The sequence below is a fragment of the Pteropus alecto genome, unplaced genomic scaffold (assembly GCF_000325575.1).
Source record: "Pteropus alecto unplaced genomic scaffold, ASM32557v1 scaffold53, whole genome shotgun sequence".
In the NCBI taxonomy this organism is placed as follows: Eukaryota; Metazoa; Chordata; class Mammalia; order Chiroptera; family Pteropodidae; genus Pteropus; species Pteropus alecto.
Window position 1 is genome coordinate 4,020,600 of NW_006434366.1, and position 11,742 is coordinate 4,032,341.

The 11,742-nt window shown below is 51.4% G+C and overlaps 1 protein-coding gene across 1 annotated transcript in view; it reads right to left on the minus strand.

Moving 5' to 3' along the window:
- Positions 1-9,311: 9,311 nt before the first annotated feature.
- CNTN4 (contactin 4) overlaps positions 9,312-11,742 on the minus strand; it is a 250,257-nt gene continuing 247,826 nt past the window's right edge. Inside the window, exon 25 of the mRNA XM_006909198.1 lies at positions 9,312-9,418. Within this exon, the coding sequence (XP_006909260.1) occupies positions 9,312-9,418 (107 nt within the window). The remainder of the gene's footprint in view (positions 9,419-11,742) is intronic.

The following is an 11,742-nucleotide window of genomic DNA, read 5'->3' on the forward strand; positions in this document are numbered from 1 at the left end:
GCCTACGGAGAAGGCGACAGACCGGAAATGGCCGGAGACACGTGCCCACCCTGCTGCCCACCCTCAATCTGCTGACGACGTGGCCACGTGGGACAAATACATGGCCGTGTAAAAGGGGCTGGCTCTTGGGAGTGGCATGTTTTGAGTGGCCACTGGCCTCGCCACGGCCGGACCGTGCGAGCACACACCTGACGGTGAACCCCTCGTCAGCAGGCTGATGGGGCCTTGGCTCCCAGCCTCCCACCAGCACAGGTGGGGTGCGCCTTCCTCCCCAAAGCTGGTCACAGGCTCCCAACATGCAGCGGCTCCCCAAGCACCCCTTCCCGTGGGGGTTCAGCCCAGTCTCTTTCTTCGCCGTTTGGAATTTGGGGCCACACAGGGGTGGGGTGGGCTGGGGACCCTGCAGAGGGCGGTTAAGCTGGCCGACAGCTGGACCACGTGCGCCTGGCTGAAATGCCCCAGGCCGGGAGCTGTGGGTGCAGCGGGGGAGGGTCCGTGTGTGCAGGGAGCGTCCCCATTAAAAATGCAGCCGTTCGCAGGGTGAGACCGGTCTGTGTCAGGACCATCTGCCGGCGGAATTAATAGACCCCAGGTGCTCATTGGCTAAAGAAAAAGTAGGTGTCCGGGAGCGAGCACAGAACCAAAACGACCTTTTTTTTTACAGATGGCGCAGGCAGAGGCGAAAACCCCAATTAGAACAGGACTTAGTGTGAGCCCAAGATCTTTGTGCCAATCGCCGTGTGGCTGTTCCCGCGTGCGCCTCCTACGACTCACGTTCCAGGGCAGGGACGTCTTGGAAACCGTTCCCGTTCCTAGATTATTCTATGGAACCGAGACCGCCTGTGTCGCCAGTGTCCCTGAGCCTCAGGGAACAGGCGTGACTGTAGATGAGGCTCCGGACGAGGCACGTTTCACCCAGGACAGCGGACCGTCTAGTCCGCAGACTGAACGGGAGCACGTTTCTCAGCCCCCCAAAGATTCCGCTCGTCGCCGCCACGGTCGACTTCGTCATCTCTCCGCGAGGACTGGTGTGGCCGCCTCTCAACTGACCTCGCTGCCCGCATTTCCTTCCTTCGAAGGATCTGTGTAAAAGGCACATCGGCCCATGGCGCCCCCAGGTCCAAAACCCTTCCATAACCCACCACCTTCAAACAAAACCCCCTCCTGAGATGCTGTCCGGCCACTTCCCCCAGGAGGTGAACCCTGACTGGGCACCACGCGTCCGCGCGCCTCCATCCCCCACGCCTCCGCTTAAGCTTCCTCTGCCGGGAAAAGCTGCCCCGACCTGTTTTCATCTTGCCGGCATGTTACCTGCCCAGCCTGGGCTCTCTGGCACAGGAAGTCCCTCCTCGTCCCCAGGCACCTTCCCCCCGATTCTGTTTTACCGCTGTATCAGTTCATCTTTTTCCATCTGATTGAAAGTATAAACACTCAGAGGTCAAGAACAGTCGATCTCTGTGGACTTGACAACCGAGTAGGAACCAATCGAAATTAGCCAGGCACCGACGAAGGTGACTCCCTCACACGTAAGCCGCGAGAGAAAACTGCATGCAACTTAGGGCTGAAGAACTAACCTGCAGACTCGCTTCTTGACGCTGCGTGGCCGCCGGACAGATGAAGTCATCGCGAAGCTTTAACGAAGCGCCGAGAACTCACTCACGGTGGGCGCCACTCTGCTCTCCAGACGGGCCTCCTCCGCCCAGCAGCCCGCCCGCCCCCGCCTGGGCCGACTTCCGTAAGGTGCCCACCCGCCCCGCGCCTGGGCTCCGGCAGCTGGGCGTCAGGGACGGGGAACACAGCGCACGTGGCCCTCGTCTGCGACGGTGAAGTTCTGGGGACGCTTCGCCTCGCAGGTGTGTTATTAGTCTGTTTCATTTACTATAATCGAAAGCAAAGATTCGTCCCTGCCAGGCCATAGAGTGGAAGGATGCGTGAGCCTTGGGATGGGGTGTGGGGCGGGGAACTTGCTGGAAAGAAAGGAACGGGAAAGTACTAGTGTCAAAGTTCAAAGGTCGGCAAGCTTCCTTTTCAAGGGCTAGAGAGTAAATGTTTCCAGCTGTGAGAGCATCGGGCCCCTGCTGTGACCCTCACTCCTGCCATCAGAGCCGGATACAGGGTACAGGAATGAGAGCGGCCGCGTTCCAATAAATCTTTATTTACAAAACACAGGCCATGGCCAGGTTGGCCTGTGGGCCGATATTTCTCTGTACTCCGCTTCCCGGATCTAAAACATGCGTCATTTGAGTGTGCTGTTTCTTTTTTCTTTCTGTTTTTGAAAAGCAATCAATTTGAGAAAATAACAATTACGTTTAATCAAATAAAAAATCATTCTATCTTGGGCTGGGGGGGGAGGGTGATGAAAACGACCATGGGGTTTTACTGCACTTCGTTCCCAGCTGGTTTTACAAGAAACGTCGGCCCAGAGTTCGGTTCAGACTTTCACCTGTTCATACTTCCCACACCATGCGCCTCCCGTGAACCCCAAGTGAGGACCTTCCTCCTGTTTACCTCGGTTTCCCAGCACCCGGCACAGCCCTGGACACATAGTTAGCAGTCGACATCTCATCTGCTGACGAGTCAATGAATGATGAACAGGTGGGCCGATCCAGGCTCCCAGGTGTGGGGTCCCGGTGTCTGGTTGTAAAGGCAGCCGCTGGTGCATCGACCAACCGCGTGGTTTGCTTTCCAGCTAGCTGTGCTATGGTTATGTTCTAGGCCACAAGCCATTTTTATAACCCTTTAACATATTTCTGGAATCTTCCACTCCACCCCCTTTTCACCACTTTGTCACGGAATCTGGGCTTTGCTCTGGAAAGTTCCCTTCATCTCCATGCTCTATGCATCGTCCCCCCTGCGGGAGGCAGCCAGACTTAGCAATACAAACTGAGAGGCGGCCCCGTTAAACTTGAATTACAGGTGCATATTGCGTGGGACGTGCTTAAACTAAGAGAGCATTAATTTTTTATCTGAAATCCAAGTTTAACTGGGCCTCCCTTACTTTATCTTGCAGAGTAGCCCAAGTTTGAAAAACGGCTGAAGTCAAATATAGTCAACAAGCAACACCGTTTTCAGGGAAGAGAAATGGCCCAGCTGGGCCATTTAGGAGCAGAGAAATCACCGCCTCTGAGCCGCGTGGTTCTCACTGCAGAACTCGACCCCAGGGGCGGCCCCGTGTCCCCGGATCTGGCCCGGAGGCCGGCCCGTGTCCCCTGCTGCTTTTCAACAACCTGTGTGCAACTTCCTGGCAAGCTCACTCTGTTTTGTCTTCTGGTCGGGAACCAATCTCTCTCTCCCTCTCTCTCCGCCCCCTCCCACCCCAGACCTGCACACCTACCTAGTGATACAACTAACTCGTGTTCTGGAGTGGGGCCTGGAGTCACGAGCTGCCAGCGCCCGAATTCCTGGCCTTCCTGGTCAGCTGTGTGACCTGGGACAAACCTCTAAACCTCTCGGCCTCGGTCTCCACGTCTAGAGTATGAATAATAAGTGGTAACTACATATGAGTAATGAGTGGCGACCCAGCCGATTTGCCCAGAGACTGGTGCATACTAGAAGCACAGTCATTGTCAGCTGTCCTTGCCATTGCATCTCTGTACTGTGACAAAATACTTTTCCTGGTCTCCAGGCTTCCCCGCTCCAAAGCAGGCGATTTCATGCCAGCCTCGGTGTCTGCGCCTTCTCCGTCCCGTGGCCCTCACGGGCCACGCTTCCTAACTGCCACTGCCAACCCCGTGCCTAGGATAGTGCCCGGGACACAGAGGACGGCCAATCGTCCCCGCTGAATGACCGCGACCCACTTCAGGGACCCGCTTCTCTGAGGGCCGGGCCTGTCACTCGGGTCTTCTGCTCTTGGCACGTCTGCACCTCAGACGGCCCCGCCACCCCCGCCGCACCTGCCCTCTGGCCGGCTCAGTGTCCCGGCTGCTCTGCAGAAGAGACTGGCTCCTTACTCCCGCCCGTCCTTTCTCTCAGTAAACACCTATTCCTCGGCGTTGAAACTCACCAAATTCAGTTGTAACTTAGTCCTGACTCTAATTGCTGTGCTACCTTGGACTCGCTGCAGCACCCCTTTGCCTCCATGTCATAAATGAAAAAGGAATCAAACCAGCAGCTCCTGCTTCTTAGCGGGGAGAACACGTTGAAATCTACACCGGCAAATTACAGATGCTGCTCTTCGTAAAATCCTAAGGCACGCATATTTCCTGGCATAGTCCGGGCTGTTCATAACAGTTGGGTAGGCTACGGAGTGACGCATCGAGTGACAGAGGCTGCGATGATCACATTTAAGTAACTCCAGCCTCGAGCGGCCAGATGTTCAGCTCTCTTATGCCGTTGACCTTTTTTTTTTTTTTTCCTTTAAACACGCTTTCTCAGTGCGGTCTACATCATTACCCTCTGCGAATCTAAGACGGGCCATCACTGTTGGTGACTGGGGACAGAGGCTGATTTTGTTTCACTCGTGGTTCTGTTGAGTGCTGAGGTTTATACCTGAGTCATGGAACCAGAACAGAACCGGAACATCGAATCGGCATAGCCCATTTAGCAGGAGGGGAAGGCGCCCCCTTTTGGAACGGGCAGCCTGACAGCATCCAGCAATTGCGCCCTGGCTGGGGCCAGGGGGAAGGGAGGGAGTCACACGGAATGATGACCGATATTCTGCCCTCGAGAGCTCCGTTAGGGTGAGAGATGGGGGACAGGGACCCGGTGCTTGGGGACGGCAGTCATGATCGCACCCAGACTCCAGCCCTCAGAGACTCTCTGCCTTCTGGGAGGCGGAAGACACGAAAGTCAGTGATGGAAATACCCGGTAATGAGGTGACAGACCCTGGAGGGTACAGAGACGTGCCCCGTGGGTCCGGGAAAAAGGAGACAGCAGTACCAGAGGGGGGGCTGCAGGAGTTTGTGGAAAACCCCCGAGTGAGTTTTCCTGCTGCCCGACGTCTTCTGTTAATATCATCATTCTTATTTATTTCGTTATGAAAACGATCAAATGTTAATATTTATATTCAGAAATGAAAATGTGTAAACAAAAGATGACAGTGGGTGAGTCGGTGGAGGTCAGCTCATTTGGCTGTGGGACGCATCCACATTCCATGCCTGGTTTTTGCGACTGGCTCAAGCCACTTGAGAAAAACAATAACCGAACTGTACAAGACTTGCTCACACGTGGAGAGCCATGACATGCACGCAGGACTTTACGAACTTTATCCTGCGTAAAAAGTGGCACTTGTCAGAATGCATCACAGGCAGGCAGATGCTGTGTTAGGCTGCCCGTGCGCACCCCAGTGTCTGTCGTGATGGAATAATTTCGGGTACGTCGACCATCATCTTTGATTTTAAAAGGCTTTCTCCTCACATCACATGGTTGGCCAGACAACTATCCTAATTGCAACAACAGGAAAATGCGGTCAGTTCTTGATTATCTGTGCTAATGGAGAGCGGTGGCAACGATAACACCATCCGGTGTATAAAAATCACGCGGCGGTCGATTACATCGCATTACATTACTCTAAAGATCACGCGACACTTTAGTAGCTAATTATGTGCCATTTATGTACTTCTTATAACTCAACGTTCTTGGAGCATTTTTACAGTCAGGTGAGGCCGCCGGGAGAGACTGGAAAAAGGACAATCGGGAGTAAACATGGCTTCCTGGATGGGAAGAGCCAACATTTCGAAGGCAGGACCAACGCGATCACCCTGTCTCGAGGTGAAAGCTAACGGCACCTCCCGCCTCGCAGGCTGGAAAAATTCAGAGCTCACCTGAGAGTGATGAGATGCGTCCTCCACGTCTCGCGCTCCCATGGAAAGAGGCTGGTGTGCGGGCTCTGCAAAAACTCGGGAACACTGCGGGAACCCGATGATCTGGCAAAACAGAATTTCCTTCTACACAGTTAAATCACAGAGGGATCACACGCAAAATAAGAGGGTAAGCGCGAGCGCTTGAAAGAGCTAAATGAGCACAGGGAAGAGGCCTCCTGCTGAGCTGTCTTGAGTCGCTGGCCATCTCAAGGCGTGACACACGGCACCTGAGAGCTCCACTGGGGCGAGGGCCTGGGGAAGCCCCGCTGGGTGGCTAGGCATAGAAGGGGTGTGGCTTTGACCTTTCTGGGACCTATTATTCCATTTTCTGGATGCATCAATCTCAATTTTCCTTTAACGAACTACCCTTCTGTGTGTGCAGGTGTGGCGTGATCAAGGTGCTCTGGCTGTGAGACACGAATTGGACCGATCGGTCTCTTCTAGAAATTTGGATATTGAGCGGAGTGGCATCAACACGGGGAAAAGAGCAGATTCCTCCCTACAGCAGCACCCCGAAAAGACTTTCCCAAGTCCCCGCGGCCCGGACCCTCAGAGTGGCCTGGTTCTTACTCTCACCAAGGTCTCGTTACTCAGCGTTTCCTTGGCTCACGTGACCTAACCCGTGTCCTCCTTTATGTTCGCCCAGGTTCGCCAGAGCTGTTTCTGCTGTGACGATCACGTGCCAGCAAAGCAGACATGTTTGGGCAAAGGTGCCTACGAGGCCCTTTCTACAGCATCTTCAGCTCAGTCGGCCTCGGCTAATCCAGGGGCCACTGACCGGACGATGGAGCTGAGAGACGAAAACACTGTTTCGAGGAGTAACGTCAGAAGCCAGGCCTTCTAACACTTTCCGCCATCGCACAGAGGTGGCGACCATCTTCCCTAACTGGTTCGCTCCGTCACACAGTCCGGCTGCTGAGGCAAAATGCTACTTCAAAGAACCCTCCAATCAATTCGTCAATGAGTATTTATTGCAAGGCACTGTGCTAGGCACTATGGAGAGTACACGGAAGATAAGACTGACGTCCCTGCCCCCAGGAGCTTACAATCTAGTTGGGAAGGCAAGGCGTACAGACAGGGAAACAGTACAAGAGCTGAGCGAAAACGCAAGACAACAATACAAGAGATTTCCAGACGTCGTGCCTGGCGGATGGCGACGTGAGCGGTGCCCACGGGGTTCGCAGCTAATTCCGAGGAAGGACGTCCCAGAGGACTGGCATGTGGCAAGGCTTCACAGACCCGCCGGGACCGTAGGGACGTGGGTGACAAAGGAGAGCGGGGAAGGTTATTGCAGAAGGAGCAGCCACATGACCGAAAGGCACAGAGGTGAGACCAAAAGCAAGCCGTGTTCAGGGGCCAGGGAGGGCTCGGAGTGGCTGGGTACCGGGTCAGCTTGGGATTAGATTTAAAGGGGGCTTAAAAGCTCAACTTTAGACTTTATTCTTCTAGCAGCGGGGCTGGGCAGACCTCAGAAGGACAGTGATACCCTTAACTTAGATGTACAAAGGACTTAGCTCATCCAGAGGAAGCATTCGAGTTTGAGCTTCTGGACGTTTATTTGTGGGGTTTGACCCTCTCTACCTCCAAAGAGGATTTCAAACGGTGTCTTCGGAGTCATCCACTCCCAGGGACTAGCTCGGGGGTGTCTAGCTTTGGACCCTGGCCAGGGACCTTTGAGTCCTCCATGACCTTGAATTGTAACTAGCACAAGGGTGAGCTAACAAATTCTCTGACAGGCAGGTAGGAAAAATGCTCCCGAAAGACAAGTATCTTTACGAATGACAGAATATTTATTAACAATACCTTTAAAAAAAGATTACATATGCTAGATCACCGGTAAATATCATTTACACTGGGGCTGGGAACTACCTGGGGTGTCATTTTTTTTTTCATTCATTTTATTATTTTATTGTTTTTTTTTGTGTGTGTGTATGATTTTAAATTTTGTTTTATTTTAACATAGAAGCAACCGTATCAAACTAAGAAAGGAACACAGCTTGAAATACTGACAATATTTTTTTTTTTCCGGTTACCACCCTAGTTTTTTACACAAGTGGAATCCTGATTATGACTTTATCGGATAAATATAGCTAGAAGGTCGAAAAGTTAACTTATGTTATCTGTAAGCAAAAATGACAAATTGCAGGCAAATTCGAGCTTTCTGAGAAAGAAGAAAAGGTGGCAGCGTGTTTACATGGGAAAAGTTTTATAGAAAATTTCATTGCCTTTTATACTGGTCCACTAGCGTCAGCTTACAAAACCTCCCCTGTTATAACAAATAGTTCTTTCATAAGAATACGGTCTTGTTGATATTGTCGTTTTCCAATGTGTGATTTTAAGACTTAGAAGGTAAAGCGTATAAAGCAACTAAGCTACCGACTGCAAAACAGGAGATTCGTAGAGACACCGTACAGTTGTACTAAAGATCTTTCATAGAGTCATGGAAAAAATTCTCTGCGGCAACTATTTGCTGAAATACGAGAAACCTGCCAAGCTCCGTACGTGATTCTGATTCAGAAGAAGGGCTCCGTTAGTAAAGAGGTACACATATTATATATAAGAAATTCTAGAAAGGAATTATGAATCCGTGAACAGAGAATTACCTTTTCTCAAAATGTACATTCAAAACAGATACATTTAAAGATAGCAAAATTACCTTTCATCCTTTGAAGGACTTGGTTGACTGTAGTCACTTTTGGTCTATGTTACTACAGGATGCGAAACTTCGAATTTAAGGTCTAAGATGACACAGACAGTGCTAACTCAGCAGAGCGACACGGGGGTCTTACTGTACCGTGCTAAGTTCGGGGATGGGAGTATTGCACAAGGTCTCGGGCAGTTAGTTAGGCTTTGAAATTGTGGCCATTCCTGAAACCGTCTCAAGCTGTGTCGAACAACAAAATTCACCGCCGGGCGGAAAAACACACTGTACGCGTCAAAGGATTCTGGTCGATGTGTTAACCACCCAAAAAGTCCCTTAAGTTACAGACGGCAGCCTGGAGTTACAGACCAGGTCCCCAGCTGTTCTGCCACTGGATCCTTGTAAAACTGTACAAGTAACTGGCGATTTATTTACCAAGATGAGTTTCAAACTCTATCTTTAAAGGAACTATTTGCAAACGATAATAATTGTATGATTGTGTTGCCATTGCATTTTATAGCAGAGGAAAAAATTAATATCTACATTTCATGTTAACTTTAAAAAATTCTATAAAACACTAAATATATAATAAAAAATATGCATATAAGGACATATGTAAACTGCTTTGGTAACATCGTGTTACAGATGTCTTCAGTGCATTGCAGAGTTTCCAAGGAAACTTCAGACAAAGCTAGGTTTGCTTTGAGGAAGAACTGTATAATGCCATTCCTAAAGAAGCAAAAAACATTTTTTTTTTCCAGTAATAAGATATACTTGAACAACAATATTACTTAGTACTGGGTGTCTTCAAAACAACTAGCTAAATGTCGCTTATGTTATAAACAGCAAGTCCTCTAGGTAGCCTTTGTCATAAGCTGGACCTGGCCGTGAGGGAGATCATGATGGTGCTGATGGCGGACAGTGTGCAGGCGTTCGAGGTGGAAGGACCAGCTCCTCGGGCATAGGCATCTGGAAAGAGAGAGTAGGTCACTCAGCGCGGCCTCACCCCGGCCGCCGCGGGGCGTGAGGCCGCGGGGCTTCTGGAAACTGTCAAAGTGGCCCGATGCCACTGGAAACGACTGTTCCTAACGAGTTTTTGACATCGGTCCCCTGACCGCCTGGCTGTGAACCCGGGAGCAGGTGACGGGACATTTCTGGGCCTCCGTGTACGTGTCTGTACACCGAGGCCATCCACAACTATCAGGGGAAGAGACCGCAACGTCACCGCTGACATCGGTGATAGATATTAGCGGTTGTTAATGATGCGGCTGAATGAAACCCTTCTGAGCTCTGCGTTTGCCCGAGCAATCCGGCCGCTTGATTGTCACAGAAACCCGGTGAGCGCCCGGTCCTGTTGTTACAGCGTCTGGCAGACGAGGCCAGGGAGCCCGGGGAGGGAAGGCAGCGTGTCTGAGACCGAGACTCGGCATGAGCTGAACTGGGATTCAAACCCCCGGCTGTCTGCACAGACCCTCCTTTAAAAACAAAAAACAGACAGCTAAAACTCAGCCCTTCGTAAATTTTTTCTCGTAGGTCTTCTGTTCTCCATACCGAGAGGTTACTGCCCGTCATTCGGGGGCAAGATCCCTGAGCAACAAAACGGAAGAGCTCGGAGGAAGAGGTCACGTGTCGCTCACAGTTATATCTTTATCACTTACTAATTATACCAACGTCATTGCTGAAAATACATTTCTGTAATGAATGAAACCAAGAATCACCACTCAGCTTCTATAAAACGAAACAAACAAAACAAAACCAAACCCTTGCGATGACAAGAAAGCGTGAAGTCAGATTTTAACAGGGCGAGATAAACTAACCCCCGAACAAAGCCCCATCTTTCTGTGATTCTGTGGTCTGGGGATTACTTCCACTTTCAACGGAAGTGAGAGCCACTGGCGTAGTGAGGTGCAGAATGCGAGTCGACCCAGTTTCTAAAAAGACAAAAATGCCCTTAGCGTTTGTAGGCAAAACAGATGCCGAAAACACAAATTCCGCCCAGAGACAGGCGACCGCTCCCGAGTCCAGGGCATGGTGTGCCAGGGCCGGGGGCTCCGCCACAAGCCCCGCTCGACGCGTTGACACCGATGACGACCCACCGAACCCCAGCTGAAGGGGACACGAGGCGGAAGGTGCAACGGGCAACGAACGCCTCCTCTGACGTGCGGCATCTGAATCTCAGAGATGCGACTAACATCACCTGTGATTCGATATCAACGAGACACACCAGACCCTCCCCTCATCTGAACAATAACGCGGTGGGCACGTTGCCGATGGGATGAAACTCAGGACCCCGGTGAGCATCATGGCCATGATTATAAATCTCATCGCTCCACTAATGGCTGGGAAATGCCGTCTCCAGCCTTTACGGACGTCTAATGCAGTCCGAAGGCCGAGGGAAACTGCTTAGCTCTGTGACCGCGATCTCGTGTGTGCATGCGCACTTGGTGGGTAAAATACACATAACGTAAGGTCACCCTGTCAGCTGTTTTACAGTGTGCAGGCCAGAGGGGCTCAACACACCCCCGTGCTGTGCCACGGCGCCACCATCCAGCTCCAGAACGTTCCATCGCCCGGCCCGGGAGCCCTGTGACCACGAAACCACATGCCCCCGCACTGGTGGGCACCGCCATCATCATTCCGATCTTTGTCTCTATGGATTTGCCTATTCTCTTTCTTCTTTCAAATGAATGAGATCACTGAACCACAAGAACAGTATGCCACCGAGACAGCCAACACAGCATGCGAACACGGGAAGGGCTGCGTTTGTTCAAAGAATGTTCTCACACGATTCGACAATCTTTGTGAGCAGAGACGATCTCGACGACATATAGATACGTACGCTCTGATCATATGCTACGTACACACGTTCAAAATTACTAGTGTCGAGGTTCAATTTCGTCGGCCCAAGACACTGAATTACATTGTGTCACTGCAAAAAAGCCACTACAGCTCTTTAAAACCTTCTGCTTGCCCCTCCCGACTGGGCCATGCTTCTAACTCTCTAAGGCATCATTTTGGGGTGATTGTGGACGCGACCACATGGGTCCACATGAAGAAGCCCGTGTGACCAATTTGGGGCTGCTTCGATCTGATTTTTTGAGGGGCGGCAGATTAAATCAGTCAAAACTAGTCATACTGTCTTTTGCATGAAACTGCCTGGGATCGGCTGGCATCAGTGGTCTGAGGAAGGGGTGGTGGTGTCCCATTTTATTACACGTCTCTCTCTGCGGGCTTAGTCGCACTGGAGCCCTGACTCTCGGTGAAGGCTCATAGAGGGGGAGGCGGGAGGGGGAGGGGAA